This window comes from Carassius gibelio, chromosome A5 (genome assembly GCF_023724105.1).
Source record: "Carassius gibelio isolate Cgi1373 ecotype wild population from Czech Republic chromosome A5, carGib1.2-hapl.c, whole genome shotgun sequence".
Classification (NCBI taxonomy): domain Eukaryota; kingdom Metazoa; phylum Chordata; class Actinopteri; order Cypriniformes; family Cyprinidae; genus Carassius; species Carassius gibelio.
Genome location: NC_068375.1, coordinates 21,128,153 through 21,145,163, shown reverse-complemented (window position 1 = coordinate 21,145,163; position 17,011 = coordinate 21,128,153). Strand labels below are relative to the sequence as shown.

The 17,011-nt window shown below is 37.9% G+C and overlaps 1 protein-coding gene across 3 annotated transcripts in view; it reads left to right on the top strand.

Moving 5' to 3' along the window:
- The window catches only part of LOC128002441 (AT-rich interactive domain-containing protein 3A-like), a 148,310-nt gene extending 143,010 nt beyond the window's left edge, over positions 1-5,300 (top strand). For all 3 annotated transcript variants that reach the window (XM_052592445.1, XM_052592443.1, XM_052592444.1), the window contains 2 exons: positions 964-1,053; positions 2,055-5,300. In XM_052592445.1, the coding sequence (XP_052448405.1) occupies positions 964-1,053; positions 2,055-2,215 (251 nt within the window). In that variant the 3' untranslated portion in view covers positions 2,216-5,300. The remainder of the gene's footprint in view (positions 1-963; positions 1,054-2,054) is intronic.
- Positions 5,301-17,011: the final 11,711 nt, after the last annotated feature.

The window sequence follows — 17,011 nt, the reverse complement described above, 5'->3', positions numbered from 1 at the left end:
GAAAACTCACTAACTTACCCTCAAGTTGTTCCAAACGGGTTTTAACTTCTTTCTTCATTTAAACATAACATATCTTTTTTAAGAATGTGGGTGATCACACAGTTTCTGGTCCCCATTGACTTCCATAGTATATTTTTTCCATAACAGCAACTTGAAAGATGAATAAAATGGCAGCCATGTTTAGACGTGTGTGTCAGTGTAATATAAACGGCAGTAAAGTAAAGTGTTTCTCTAGAATGACCTATAAAGATGACAGAGGGCATTGTGGATCAGATCATGTAGATTCAGGTAGAGAAGTTTATCACAAATAGCCAACAGCTCGGAAACCCGTAAGTTTGATTGTAATACAAAACATCAGCCATCTGTGAGAGAATAATTCTCAAAACAATACTGAAAGAATTTATGAAAACATTTGATTTCTGCATATGAGTTATTTATACTTGTTTATGAATGGTAATATCCTTGTTATTTTATAAAACTGTAACCAGTTGTGTTTTGTGATTTGTTGTCTTCTGCATGACTGTTACTCTCATGCCACTCTTAAAACAAGAGGCTCTTTATATGGTGGGACAATGTAGCATAATTCTATAATGCTGAGCAGGACTTTCTCACAGAAACACTCTGCATTTAAAGATTATATTAAATGTTATTTTGTGTTAACCTGATAGCCACAGTAATGAAAGAGTTCTGTTGAATTCATTGTGTGTAATGTTAACAGTTTATTTGTAGTGAAGAAATGTTTTATGATACAGGCTCCCCGTGCCTGTCTAGAGAAGTGAAAGCCCCACACACACGCACACACACACACACACACAAAACTCTTTTAATAAACCCCTCCTTATCCTGTCACTCATGAGTTATCACTGATAGTTGGTGGCACGCTTCTCTTGCTTCTTGTGTTCCTTTTATAAATGCTCATATTGAGTTTTTCTCTTCCCCACTCTCTGGCTCCTCTCTTGACAGATGATAGACAAGAGACTGCATTGAACCTGTCTACCAACGGCATTAGCAGCATCAACATGTCAATAGAAATAAATGGGGTTGTCTACACAGGTAAATAGAGCGCCGTTTGCTGATGTAATTGCAGGCAGGAAATTCAATAAGTTATAGCAGCACCCCCTCGCTTAGTCCTCCACACAATTTGATGTCTTTGCTATAAAATCCATCGTAATGAAGTGGCAAGTCCAATAGTGTTAAAAAAGTTAAATATCTTAAAATTGGGCCTGGGAGCCAGGAGGTCGATGGAGCTTATTGTCTTTCGTGCCCACCGTCTTACCTAGATACAGTGCTTTTGCCTGATGTGCGAGAGAGAGTAATTACTAGAAGATGGCTCATAAGCTTGCTGGGAACATTTCAGGAGATCACGTTGAAGTGGCTTTAGATTTATCATCTTTACTGAAGGTTTGTTCCCTGTAAAGTTGTAGAGCCCTAGAACATAGTACTTTGAAGGTTTTTACTAGGGAGGATGATTTAATGTTTTAATTATCATAATTAATTATATAAGAAATGGTCAAATAAAACTAGGAATTTAATTGCTTTGTTCATACTCTTTGTTTTGTATTTTATGTTAAAAACCTAAAATATAATATATAAACTAAAATGTGTTGAAAAATTCTAGATATATGTGATTCATATGTTTTACGAGAATTTCACACAATTCATTTAAATAAAATGTATAATTAACTCTCTTCATATCCTTTTAAAATCTTAGCGTATCTTTAGTCAGCATCTTCACATTTTTCATGTGGATTTGAACAAAATTCAGATACTTTATCAATATACAGACATCAGGTGTTTCGGGTACTTCATCTCCGGCATTGTGTGAATGAAAAAAAAGTCAAGGGGGTGTTGATCACATACCAAACTTGTTTGTTTGTTTTTACTATTATTATTGCATGAAATTATCTAGAATCATCATATTTATTACATAAGCATATTTTTAATCACACTTAAACGTTTTTAATAAATATATACAAACTGAACCGCTGGTGTTGGGTGGTTTGGGTGTTCGTATGCATTGAAACTAACTTTAAATATGTGTCTGCTGACTCCAGGGGTCCTGTTTGGCCGTAAGCCAACCATAGGTTTCATGGCAGGCAGCCAGCGAGTCCATCACAGACACAGCTCACAGAGAAAGAGCAGCATCCCAGGCCTCAGCACCCAGACACAGCCGTCCTCCTCTTCCTCCTCACACGGTCCAGCCACCTCCCCCTGAGCTTCTCCCTGACCCCCCACACTTCACTCAGCTCCCCCCCGACAGGGTCATTCTGGACCGGTGTTTTCTGTCTCCTTCAATGTACAATGTACACTTTTTACCATTTTTCTAACCCTCCTCTTGCAATCAGGACAGGAGCATCCGTCATCAAAAAAACTTCCATAAAAAAAAAAAGGCTGAGCACCTACAGCTGACAGCCGCACATTTGAACTGTGGTACATTTACATATGCAGCAAGTTGCAGTTTGTCATTTTGTTCTTATGAGGATGAATTCTTCAATGTTGAGCGACTAAACCAAACTGCGTGACAATGAACGATGACCATGAACACAAGGAGCGGGGTGACGCTCGAGAGGACGGGATATTCCTCAGACAGAGTGAATGTTGCATCAAAGCTAGATTCTTCACTTTCCTTCACAGATCCTGAGGTTGTGGCATCTTTATCTTTACCTGTTGCATTCTTGAATCAAACCGCACGAGCTATTATCAGCTATTACCAAAGAGAACGAGAGCAAACATTTTAATGGTTTATTTGATAATGTTATGAGTTTTCTCACCACCATCAAACAGCTGATGCCACTACACATTTTCACAAAGTTGAAATTAATATCTTGATTTTAAGCAAAGCACGTCCCATTTAACTTGGGCATCAAATAGTCAGGGAAAAAAAGTTCTTTACTGAATTACTGCTTAAATATATGTTTGTAAAGAAAAGCTATCATTATATCCATCGAAGCAGTCATCTACACAATCTTTAAAGGACTGGGAGAATCATAATTCTTGACATATGTGCAAGATTGGTCATGTGTAGCTTGATACTGAGGAAAGCTGACAGGATTATGTCTGCTATACTCTCTTCTCGTGGCTGGTTTTGGCCTGCAGCCGTGGCGAAATGTATTCCATTGATTAGGGAGTTATTTGGGGAACACTTGTCGACAATGTTTAATGATTTTCCACCACCTCCGCTCGTGTTTTATTGCAGGGAGATTTAAGGGTTTAGTAGAGAGAGGGTCACACTGGTTAATACAGCTTTCACAAGTCAAGGGTCAAATGATATTGTGACGTGTGACTGTGAGCTGGACGTTGATCACAAAAAAAAATAATTTCAACCATAAAAGAGAGGCTCTTGAGAAGAAGAGTATGTGTCGTGAACAGGCTGAATTCATGAGGTGAGATCTCTGTCGTGAACAGAATACAATTGTCATCATGTTTTCAACAATGCACTTGCATCTGAGAGTTCGCCTCTCGTCCTTTATTCTCCTTTTTTTATTTTATTTCTTTGCTCACACTCTTGTCTTATTTCTTTTTCTTCTCTTTTCTGTTGGTAAGGAAATAGGAGGATATTATTATTATGTCACTTTTTTAGAATTCAGTAGACGATTTCCAGTTGTATTTATTATTCCTTTTATTCTCTTCCTTTCATGTTGAAACTTGGGCTGTTTCAGTGCTTTCAGCAACATCGCTCATTTTTTTTTTTTCATTATTATTACAGCCCAATACCTCACAAATCCTGCAAACCTGTACACAGATAATAGATTATGAAAACAACATATACCTCATTTATTTCATTTCTATTGCTTTTATTGTGAAGCCACTTGAAAAAGTTTTTTCAACCAATCACTGGATTTTTTTTCTATTGTGTATTGTTTTACCAAAGAAGGGAATATATAATGAACACACATCTACCTCATTTGTTATAGACTGTGCCAACAACATAATCACAGCAGCAGTTTTTACTCATAGTCTTTCTGCTCCAGCGGGACTTGTGCTGCAGAGCCAGAGGCTGGACCACACAGGGCTCGACACCGCGTCGCTTTCTTTGCTCGTTTTGCCATTGTTTTATTATGTTTTTTAGGCAAGGTAGGGAAATAAAATACCAGAAGGATACTATTGTATGAATACAACTGTTCAAATTGATTTAATATTGATCTGATCCAGGTTCTTCATTAAAGTATCAGTAGATGATTGAATCAGATCCAAAATATATCTTAAGTTACGCTGCAAACTTTGGCGTTTGGTTAATGAAGTGGTTTTTCTGTTCACAACATACTGTGGCTTTAAGAAAATATATGACCTACTCTAATTCTAAATTAAGTGAAACAAATCCATTGCTTTATACTCTCTTTAATGGGATTTGAATGTGGAGACATGCTCAGAAGAGGACTTATTTTTAAAAATACCAAAGATGTGACATTGTTGAGTTTATAATTTCAACCCGATGCTGTCGTTCTTAACTTTTAATCTCAAGCAGCAGAAAAAATGTTTTCATTTGATGCTGCTGTGGCAAAACTTGATTTTAAGCACTTGGAGCAAAAGGTAATCCAAAAAAAAAAGGCCAAGCTGTGTATTCAAGTAAGAATGTAATAACCATTTCCAGAGTTTTAGCACAACTAATGATTAATGAAATAAGTAAACCTGACCATCATTTTGTTGTTATATAGAAGCAAGGATTAATGGAAATATATAGTCTATGTTTATGTGGAATTACAGAAGACACAATCAATGCACAACTGTCTGATTCCTGTTGTTCAGTGTAATTTCCCTCTTGATCAGCGTATGAAGAGACTTTTCTCTTCTCTTCTCCTCAAGTCACTAGACTGCAGAGATATCTAGAGCAAATCCTGGACCAACTCTGGAGAAGCAAAAAACATGAATCAGAGTGATTGCATAACCAGAGTTTTTACGAAATCACATTCACAGGCTTACCGATGACAATGTAGTAACATTTGTCCATAAAAAGACTATCATTTTAATAATGGTTAAGAAGAAAAAAAAAAGATTGACTCGTGCTTAAAGAATAACATGTTGTTTACCTTGTTTAGCTATGTCTGCGATGCTATGCTGGTAGAGTTTAGATCCTAGTATACGCTGTGTATGAAGCTTATTTTCCTTTTATTCACTTTGGATAAATCCAGTGCATTATGGGAAAGCTGGATTGTGGTGCTCAGGGGTTAAAAAAGAAAAAAAAAACTGGTGAAAGGTTTGACTTGTAGCATATTTAGAAATAAAAGTACTGTTTTCCACTTTAATGTCCAGTTGAGTTTTCTTTTGGTTTTAAATGTTTGTTAAACTGCTGTAATAAAAGAAAAAAAGTTTAATACTGATGTAATATGTGATATTTGGTTATGAAAGGTTTTGGAGAGAAAGTAATGGTTAAACATAAAGTACAGGAGGAACCACTGGCTGCAGCATAAACTATTTTATATCTACACGTACATTAACAAATATTTGGGGTCAGGGTTTGTTTTTTTTTTGTTTTTTTTTTCAGAAAAAAGCTCTAATACTCACCAAGGCTGTATTTATTTAACCAAAAATAATTTTGTAATAAAATAATATTTTGAAATATTATTACAATTTAAATAAATGTTTACTATTTTAATATAGATTTCTGCAAAAAGTAATTTATTGCTGTGATGGCAAAGCTGAATTTTCAGCAGTCATTTCTTCAGTCTCCAGTTTAACATGATCTTTCAGAAATCATTTTAATATGCTGATTTGCTGCTCAAGAAACATTTCTGATTATTATCAATGCTAAAAGCAGTAGCATTACTTAATATTTTTGTGGAAACTGTGATACTTTTATTTAAAAAAAAAACAGCATTTTTCGCCTTACTGTTGCTCAATTGAGTATAGTACATCTGTGCTATGCAAATGTTTTAATGGTGATATGTTTTTCAGTAGTTTGTGTATTTTCTGGGAATCAAACCCATGACCTCGGTGTTGCTAGTTACAGTTACAAGCTACAGTAATCAAGTCTCTAGACAGGTGATAACAAATTCTCTCTGAATCTGTTTGTATACAGCAAGCAACTGATTTTACAGAAATATACAAAATAAATGCTTTAATCCAGAGTTGAGCCAAAAAAAAAAAATTAAAGAAGATTGGAATCCCAATGACAGGTCACTTAAAGGGAAACTCCACCTCAAAATTTACATTTTGTCATTAACCACTTACCCCCATGTCGTTTCAAACCCGTAAAAGCTTCGTTTTTGTCTTCTGAACACAATTTAAGTTATTTTGGATGAAAACTGGGAGGCTTGTGACTGTCCCATAGACTGCCAAGTAAATGACACTGTCAAGGTCCAGAATGAAGTATGAAAGTATGAAAGACATCGTCAGAATAGTCCATCTGCCATCAGTGGTTCAACTGTAACATTAAGGGTTGACAATACTGTTTGTATGTGAAGAAAACTAAAATGATGACTGAAATAATGACTTTATTTAAAAGAGAACTACACATCTGACGCGGCTGACTCAGAAGAGTGTGCACTGCCTGTGTTCAACTCATATTCTCCAAAATGGCTCTACGGTAATGTGGAGAGACAGAGGAGATGACTTGTTGAATTAAGTCATTATTTTAGTTTTCTTCAATACAAAAATTATTTTCGTCACTTCATAACGTTACGGTTGAACCACTGATGGCAGATGGACTATTCTGACGACGTCTTTCTTTTTTTTGTTGGACCTTAACACTGTAATTTACTTGGGACAGTCACAAGCCTCCCGGTTTTCATCCAAAATATCTTAAATTGTCTTCCGAAGATGAACAAATCTTTTACGGGTTCGGAACGTCATGTGGGTAAGTGATCCCTTTAAGAGCTGATAAGCCCGTGTTGACTGACAAAGGATCGTGTTAAAAAGCTGTCCACTTAAAAGGCAAATTAAGTGACAAGTGTTCAATAAATGGCAAGATGTGTACAACAACAACAAGACAGCCATCAGTTTCATTATGTTCATATTAAAACATAATGAGATTGTGTGGAAAGAGCAGATGGTCCGGAATTTAAACACAGCGTAGTAGAGCGAATATAAGCAACACAATTTAACAGTAACCACAAAGACAAAATGGAAAAGGACAGAGAAAGATAAAGTTGACTCGACTGGACAAAGGTCAAAGTGCCGCACTGCAAACGCAGGCAATTAAACTAATGATGCCAGGGATGTGTGCAGCATTAAGCAGCAAAACGGAGTAAAGATCACTTCATTAAGACCCAAGAAGCTGACGTAATTAGGAGTAGGCCAAGATTAGTGTCTTTCAATGGTTTTGCCTGGGATTTGCGGTAAATAGAGTTATCATTGAGGCTCAAGGAGTGTTACATTACACTTCAGAATAAACAAAAACAAATTAGCAGCATTGTCCAATAATGGGTTATCTTGTCAGAGCCTGACAGAAATCCATGGCCTATAACACGGTGTTAATTTTATGCATCACTGACAAGCACCTTCACAATCAATGGAGGTACTATAAAGTCAGGGAGACCATCAATTCAAGTTCAGGACAGGTAGACGAGGAGTTTTGTGTGTATTGGAGGCCAGTGTGCATCGGAACCAAAAGTATTGTTTGTTGAAATCCTGTTTTCAACTTTAAAAACTTTTTTGTGACTTTTCTGATTCCACAACAGAGATGAATTAAATATATTTATCATTTAATTTGCCACATGCTTTATTTAATTAAATAATTTATTGGAATATACTGGAAAATATAATGGAATATCACAATATATATTTCACTCATAACTGAGTACATTGCATTACATACATGTTCCCAAATGTGAGTATATATATATATATATATATATATATATATATATTCATACATGCAAACACTTTTCAATAAATATAAAATACAATATATTATTCTGTATATTTTCAATATACATTATAAATAATCAAATCTTTTGATTGTTAATATATAAAGAAATAGATTTTCTTTGCATAAGGGTCTGATCTTCAGTATTACTGACAGATTCCCTGTCTGGGATCACATGAGAACATCTAATCCGACTGCATATCACTTGTACTCTAATTTAATTTTAGTGCCTGAACTTCTGCTACAGCAAGAGAACAACCCCAGTTAATACGTTTAATTATAGATATGATGATTCATCATTCATGGACAGAGCAGTGAAATCAAGATGTTTATTAGTAGGTGTACTGGATCATGATATGCATCAAGTCTTCCTTATTAATAATAATAAAAACTCAGCCACCTGATTCAAATGAAGCCACGTCATTACATTTTGGGTTTTACATTTACATTTAGCTGACGCTTTTATCCAAAGCGACTTACAATTGCTATATATGTCAGAGGTCACACACCTCTGGAGCAACTGGGGGTTAAGTGTCTTGCTCAGGAACACATTGGTGTCTCACAGTGGATTCAAAACCGGGTCTCTCACACCAAAGGCATGTGTCTTATCAACTGCGCCAACAACACCCCATTGTTGTTTTCTCTGGTTTTACACTATGATTAACTGCTGGATACTGATAAGAGAAACAACAACAAAGATGCTGTTTTGATCCTCTACTGTCCTGGCGACCATTGATTGAGCGATGAACTTTGACCTCAGGAGCAGGATTCCACTCTAGAATCACCTGATGGCTGTCAGAGATGATTAACTGAGCTGATCTAAGAGCACAGGCTTTGTGCTGTCAATACCAATTAGCAACCACTGCATATTCCAGTGATGGCATCATGTTCTGAATACTGATTAATTAGCTTACAAATGTATGATTTCAGAGAAGAAATATTTATCCAAATCTTTTTTTCTTTGAGCAAAGTCAAGAACATTTTTTAGTTTTTTACACTGTTAAAGAGTTGGATTCCCATGCTATACAATACATATACCACATAGAGACGTCCTGCTGTAGTCGTTGCTGATGCTGCTCTTGTTAAATTTCAGCCTCTGGATCTGATTCTGGATCATAAATAAACGGCTGAATCTGACTGTTAGCCATGGTTTGTTTTGGATGATGTTTTTTTTCCTCACAGTAATGTCACAGCTTCCAGACTCTCAACGCAAAAGCCTACTGGCGCTCGTGATTCTTTAGCTCCGCCCACACGTCACGCCTCCAGCCGCTTGTGTTTTTCCGGGAAAAACGGTACAGACTATCTTTCTCTTATGAATATAATAAAACTAAAGACTTTTTGGAGTTATGAAGGATGCAGTACTACTCTATAGGTACTCAAGATTAACAGGATATTGAGTGAAAACGAGCATTTCACCCCCCCTTTAATAACTTTTATTTCACTGATCCTGGATCAAATTGCTTTTATACAGGATTGCCTAAAATGAAGTTAGCAATTAAATGTATTAGGCTACTCAAAGGCTTATTGTCATTTCAAAAGCAACCTGAGAAGAATGAGCCACACCCTTAAAAATAAATGTGCTTAAAAGATTCTTCACAGCGTTGACACAAAAGAACCATTTTTGGTTACACAAAGAACCATTTAGTCAAAGGATCTTTAAAGAACCATCTCTTTCTTACCTTTTTATAATCTGAAGAACAGAAAGGTTCTTCAGATGTTAAAGGTTCTTTATGGAGCCATTTAGACAAAAAGGTTCTTCTATGGCATCGTGAAGCACTTTTATTTTTTAGAGTGCATTATGTACAACATATTAAATACTTCTGCCTTCTTATACATTTTTAAATGTATAAGAATATACATTTAAAAAATATATATATTCCAAATCTGTTTATATAATACATTTCCAGTTCCATTTCAGATTTGGTTTTTGTATGTGAACAACAAACATAAGATTTGCAATTACACTTGTTCTTTCTTTTTATGTGAAATTAAGTTTTTCTTCATCTGAAAGACCTTTTCAACTAGGAAGAACACTGATGGGACGTCTATCTATTTGTTGGCTGACATGCTGAGGATGAAAGAATGAAAGTTGGTGGGGGAAGGGTCCTGGATTCCTCTTATTAAGTAGGGGTTCATCAGGCACTACTGCATTGTGATGGGATTATTATCATTATTGAAAGTTACAAATGATATTATGCTGTTTACTGATAATGGGAATGCTGTTTTTTGGTCCTTCTAGATCTCAGTTCAGCATTTGATATGGTTGATCATAAAATTTTAATTTCTAGTTATGGAAAGTTATGGAGGATTTCAAGGTCTTGTTTTAAAATGGTTTTGGTCTAATTTAACCAATAGGAAGTCTTCTGTATGTATTGGTAAAACATACTTCTTCAGTAGTACACCCCTCCTGTGGTGTTCCACAGGGATTGATCCTTGCTCCTACACTTTTCTCTTTATATATGCTACCACTGAGATCCCTGTTTTCTAAACGTGGAGTATCGTTTCATTTATATATTGACGACACCCAGTTGCATATCCCACTTAAACATAAAGATTAATGTTCTATTAAGGTTTTGCTAGCATGCCTAGGGGATCTGAAATCATGGCTTTCATAAACATTTTGTCAAAAAGTTGTATTGATTGGACCAAGTGACTTTTATGTTGGTGGTGATCTGGATCTAGGCTTTTTAAGTTCTCATGTTATTCCGTGCGTGAAAATCCTTGGTGTTTTAATTGACTCAGGACTTCGGTTTGATAAACAGATTAATTCTGTCGTCAAATCATGCTTTTTCCATTTACACCACCTTGCAAAAGTTAAAACGGTATCACCTCTTTTTATGTTTAAATCAAAGCTTTAATCTTATTTTAAACAAATTAATTTAATTGTGTGTATTGTGCTTTCGTGTTTGCATTTTTTTTATTTATTTATTGTTTCTAATGTAAAGCACTTTGGTCAACCTTTTGGTTGTTTTTATATGTGCTTGATAAATAAATAACCTAACCTAACCATTATTTTCCTCAGGCAGCCATCTAGGTCATGGTCCCTGACCAGCCTTATAAAATGGAGCTTGTGATGGTCAGGGAGGTACTTAAAAAGCCATCAGAAATATTCAGTATGGAAGCAAATGGTTGTTTTGCCACAAAACCACTGGTTGCCATAGAGATTAAAGCTATGGAGACTGGATATGTAGTCAATACACAAATTATGTATTGATTACCATAGTTCCACTGATGATGGTCTATGGTGGATTTTACTGACCAAACATCAACTCAACCAAATGCTTTCTGACAGCTGTATTCATCCTTATCAGATAAAATGATGGCATATATGGCAATTTTAAAGTTTATTAATTTTGTAATTTCAAATTCAAGTTTTTTATATAAATATGTACATACATGCCTAAAGAAATTGTGCTTTGTGGCAGCATTTATATTTTCAGCTTTTGTTGGCATGTTTTGCATCGAGTCTATTTATTAGAGCACTACCTCAGCTCAGTAATACAACAACAGACTTTTCATGGCTTTGAGAAAGTCAGTGCTGTTTAGAGAAGACCAAACATTATCCTGAGACAAAGAGGAAAAGCCTGTTGTCAGTGTGGATATATATGCATTATTCTGCTTTCCATTTTGCATCATCAGGATTGACACGCATCACATCAGGAGCCAATGACTATCACGTTGTTTCCAGGTGCGAAACTAACAAAGATAAATCACTGAATAGGCTAACAGGCAACGTCTTTTTTTTTTTCGTCTACTTGTTGTGAGACTAAGTGTTCCAATCCTGCTAAGCCGGTGCTGCACCTGCCTTTGTGAAGATAATATGAAACATTTAGAATGCAAATTCACCAAAACACACAAAGCAGAGCCAAAGCTATGCAGCACAAAGATGAATGTGCTGCCACCAACATGCCGACATCCCAACAAACACAACTGGCCCATCCTAGCCTTTTGCTTATTTTTCTGTTTTGCCTTACAAATGGAGTCCTGTGCAACATTACTGCCCCATTACTGCACTACAAAGAGACATTTTAATGGTGGGTTTTATTATCAGTCCGTTTGGGTTTCTAGCAGCTGGTGTCAATACAATGCATAATATCACTTAGTATTTAATCAAATGGTTTATATGAACTATTATAAAATGTAATATGACTTTCTGCTCATGGCCCGGAACATCTGTTCATCAAATCCCTGTGCAGCTCTGATATCGGATCATTATTTTTACTGCATTGCATTTTGTCAAGGAAAATATCTTCCAGCTCAATAAGTATCATCCTGATGCAGGGGCATTGCTCGGTTTAGAAGAGATGAGGAACTTAGCCCCTGAGAAAAGAGAAAAACTATGTAATAATAGCCAGAGGTGTAAACTTTTGATACATGTTTCGTAGAAAAACAAAATAAATTCAATTGACCCTGATCTTCAAATTTTGACCTCCTGGATCTTAATGCAACGCATTTTCTTCTGGAGCATCAATGAGCATTTGAACCTTCCTGTTATAGTTGCGTATGAGTCCCTCAGTTGTCCCCAGTGTGAAAAATGGATCTCAAAATCATACAGCCACTGTTGGAAAGGGTTCAAATATGCAAAAAATCTGAGAATTTGAGGGACCTGAAGGTCTTTTCTGAAGAACAGAAGGCAGTTGAACTGTTCAGGACAAACAAGGGACTCCTAATCAACTATCACCAAAAAAAAAAAACAGCTGTGGATCATCCAGGTAACAACACAGTATTAAGAATCAAGCATACGTAAACTTTTGAACGGTCATTTTCATAAATTCAACTATTTTCTCTTGTGGAATATGTAAATGTATTTTATGTGAAATATCGTATTCAGGTCAGTACTAAAAAATGCATTTTGTATAATCCCTCTTATTTTGGTCAAATAATTAACATTTTGCAGATATGTAACTGTAAGATATGTAAATTTTTGACCACAGCTGTATGACGAGTGCTTCAAAGCTGCATTTAATGCAATGAACATGTAAGGCAGGGCTGTACGTTAACTTTTTTGCATAACACTGCTGATGCTACAGAGGCTGAAAGATTTGTAGACACAATCGTAGCTCAAGAATAAAATGTTACCATCAATATATATATATATATATATATATATATATATATATATATATATATATATATTGCAGTTCATCATTTAGACGGAACATTAACGTTCTAATATAATAAGGATACAATGGAATAAGAGCCCACCTTGAAAAAAAATGTGCTATTCACTGCACCTAAAATATATAATTATAGAAAAATATATGTATATATATACGTTGTATTGAACATTAATGGAGCAACATATTTTGTGTGAAAATAAATCATTCAAGTTGTTTATTTTGTTTAAAAATCTTATAAATATATGAGGTGGCAAGAGGGGCATTTTACCTCACACACAGGGTAAAAGGATCACCAGCGTATGGTAAAAATAGTTTTTTATTTATTTATTTATTTATTTTATATAATGTCTAGGTTCATTCATGTTAAAAACAATTATGAAACTTTAGCAAAATTTGCACTATTTTCTGCTTATTTCGAAATAAGTAATTATACACGTGCATCTTGAAAAGGCAATGTTTTGGAAAGTGCTACGCCACGTTTTTGTGCCATCTGGTGGTTTAGATGAAAATAATATCAAAGGGTGCCTTTTACCCTGGGGTGCCTTAAGCCCTGTGTACCCTACTACGTATATAAAAACATAAAATAAGAAATATTGTTTCAATATAATATAGAAAACAGAGTAATTAAAAATATAAATATAATAATTATTATATCATTCTATTTTACAGAAAACTTCTCAGGTAAGGCATGTAACCATGGTTCCTCAAAGGAATGAGAAGCTGTGCCAGAGAACGCTTTGGGGATGCCTCCAGTGTGACCGGCTCTAAATCACGTGTGTAATCAGTCCAATAGATGGGCGAGACACCATCCTGCATCGAGACACCTGCCATGAAGGCCTTGGAGGCCGCCATTATCTCCTTGTAGAGTGAACCTTGACCCCTGGAGCCGAGGAGAGATCAGAGGACTCATAAACGATAGAGATGGCATCTACTATCCACTGAGGGTCTGTTTTGTAGCTGGAAGACCTATCTTAGGTTGGACCATAGCACACCAGCAGCTGGTCCTCCCTTTTCCACAGGGCAGTTCTGTGGACCTTAGCATCCAGTGCTCGCACTGGACACATACAATTAAGTTTCTACTGGTCTGGCTCCATGAAGGGAGGAAGACTTAAGGCCTGGAGTTTGCAAGGCCGTGGTGTATAGGAGGGGACCTTAGGGATATACCCCACTCGAGGGTACAGAAACGCTTTGGCCAAACCGGCCACAAAGTTGAGATAAGAAGGGGCCACTGAAAGGGCCTGCAAATCTCCAACTCTCTTTAGAGAAGATATCGCCAGAAGAAAGTGAAAGTGAAATAAAAAAATAACTGAAAGTGAGGTGACATACAGCCAAGTATGGTGAACCATACTTAGAATTCGTGCTCTGCATTTATCCCATCGAAATTGCAAAAACACAGCAGTGAACACACACGGAGCAGTGGGCAGTCATTTATGCTGCGCCGCCTGGGGAGCAGTTGGGGATTCAGTGCCTTGCTCAAGGCACCTCGGTCATGATATTGCCATCCCGAGACTCAAACCCACAACCTTACAGTTAGGAGTCAAACTCTCTAACCATTAGGCCATGACTATGGGCAACAAAGGCCACCCATAAGTCGTGCCCTAATCGTAGTCTTGTAGTGAAGTGGCGATCAGAGATCTCCTCAGTTGGATCGAACGGAGGCTTGCAGGGAGCATCTAACACCACAGCCAGGTCCCATGTGGGGACACGAGATCCTACTGGAGGCCTCAGCACACCGCGGAGGAAACGTGTAACAAGGGGGTGTCTGCCCACTGACTGGCCACCGAGAGGGGAGAGAGAGGCCGCAATGGTGGAATGGGTCATCCCTTTGGAGAAATGGGCCTGCAGGAACTCCAGCACTGTACCAACCGGGCAGTTAACTGGGTCGAGCTGGCGGTCTCCGCACCAAAAGTAAAAAGTTTCCACTTCAAGGCATACTGTTTCCTCTTTGAGGGAGCTCTGGAATGGAGGATGGTCTCACAACCTCAATTTAGAGACCTGAAGTTACGAGTTGTGCCTCCTCAGAGGCCACACTTATAACTTCCACAGCTCTGGGTGGGGGTGGACTAGGGTGCCCTCCGCCTGTGAGAGGAGATCCCTCCTGACAGGAATCTCCCATGGAGAGCCATCGAGAAGGGAAATCAGGTCCGAGAACCATACTCTGCCTGGCCAGAAAGGGGCTACTAGTAGCAGACGGACCCTGTCCCGGTGCACTTTCTCCAGAACTTCTGGGAGCAGAGCAATCAAGGGAAAGGCGAACAGACGAAGCCTCGGCCATGTCTGTACCATGGCATCCAGACCCAGTGGAGCCGGATTTGTCAGAGAGAACAAGAGGGGACAGTGTGATGTCTCTTGAGTCACAAAAAGGTCCACCTGAGCCTCCATTCCCCGGGCCTCAGCCCCTGCCTCGACAGGATGTCTGCTCCCACATTGAGATGCCCGGGAATGTGAACTGCTTTCAGCAAGAGGAGTTTGCCCTGGGACCACACAAGGATCTGGTACACTAGTTTGTACAAACGGTGTACGTGCAGACCTTAATATAAGAGGCCACCGCTGTATTGTCGGTGCACACCACCACTTGGTGACATCTTAGGTCTGGGAGAAAGTGTTTTAGTGCTCAAAGCATGGCCATCATCTCCATTCAGTTCATATGCCATGTCAGATGGCAACCACTCCACAGACCGTGGGCAGGGTGGCCACTCATGGCCGCACCCCAACCGGTGAGAGACGCGTCCGTCACTAACATTATATGGCGACAAGGAGCTCCCAGCACCGGGTCCTGAGACAAGAACCAAGGCTTCCTCCACGTCTAAGGCACGGAGGCATCACCGCGTGACCATGATCATGCAAAGCAGGTTTCCCCTTGGGGAGAACCGCTTGATCTAGAGCCACCAATGTAGGGCTCTCATGTACAGCAGGCCAGAGTTATCATGTTGGACCCAGCTGCCATCAGACCCAGCAGTCTTTCAAACTGCTTAACAGTGAGTGACTGGGCTTCTCTCGCTCTCGCAACTGTGGTGAGGATCGAATCAAATCTGAGGATCCAAACAGGTGACAATCATGCCAGCATCGTGGTCAAATCCCACACCACACCCAGATAAGTTGTCCTCTGCAATGGAGAAAGCACACTTTTCTTGGCGTTTAGTATTAACCCCAGCTCTCTTATGTGGGCGAGAATGATATCCCGATGTCGAACCACCATCTGCTCCAACTGAGCTAAAATCAACCAATCGTCGATATAGTTCTGTATGTCGATGCCCTGGAGTCGCAGCGGAGACAGAGCTGCATCCCACTTTGTTAAAGTGCGGGGTGAGAGTGCAAGGCCGAAGGGAATAACCCGATATTGATACGCTTTGAAAAAAAAATCTTATAGTTTTTGCTGTTGCAATGTATACGTAAATTCTGAATTATAGAAAAAAAATATTTTAATTTATCTTTTTTTTGTGTGTGGTAATCATCCTGTGGTAATCTTGAACTTGGTAAAACAATAATTCCTAAAGCAATATTACAATTTAGATTATTATCTGTCTAAAATGTGTCATTTTGTCTTCATCACGAGGTAGCTATCCTCTGTCTGTTGTCTCCCTGTCTACCTTTCTTCAAATATTAATAAATGTTTTGTGCTTTGTAAATCTGGAAACATCAGATTACTGCATCACATTAGCTTTTAAGAGAAGGTTTGCTTTTTATTGATTACACATATTTAAAGGCAGAGCTTATATTATTTGTAGTAACCCAGTCATTTATCCTTTTTCAGCTCAACAGATGGCATACATTAATTTAATAGTGTTCTGTGTCTCAATGATCAGTGGACAATTAGATAAAGTCAAGCTAAGTTTTATTACTAATAACGTGATGATGCCACACTTTCCAAGACTGAGGCAAATGTACAAATGGTGTTATGTCTGAACTTGACTCTAAATTACAATTTACAGTTAACCATTGCCCACAGCATGGGGTGTACTTGACAGAATGACCAGAGCACCATTGGGCTTTTCGATTTTCTGTTTGAATAACAATGCTCTGAGAGACAGGTATTTGAAACAGCGGAGAGTCCCAATGGACGAGCACTAAGCGGACTAACAAGCCA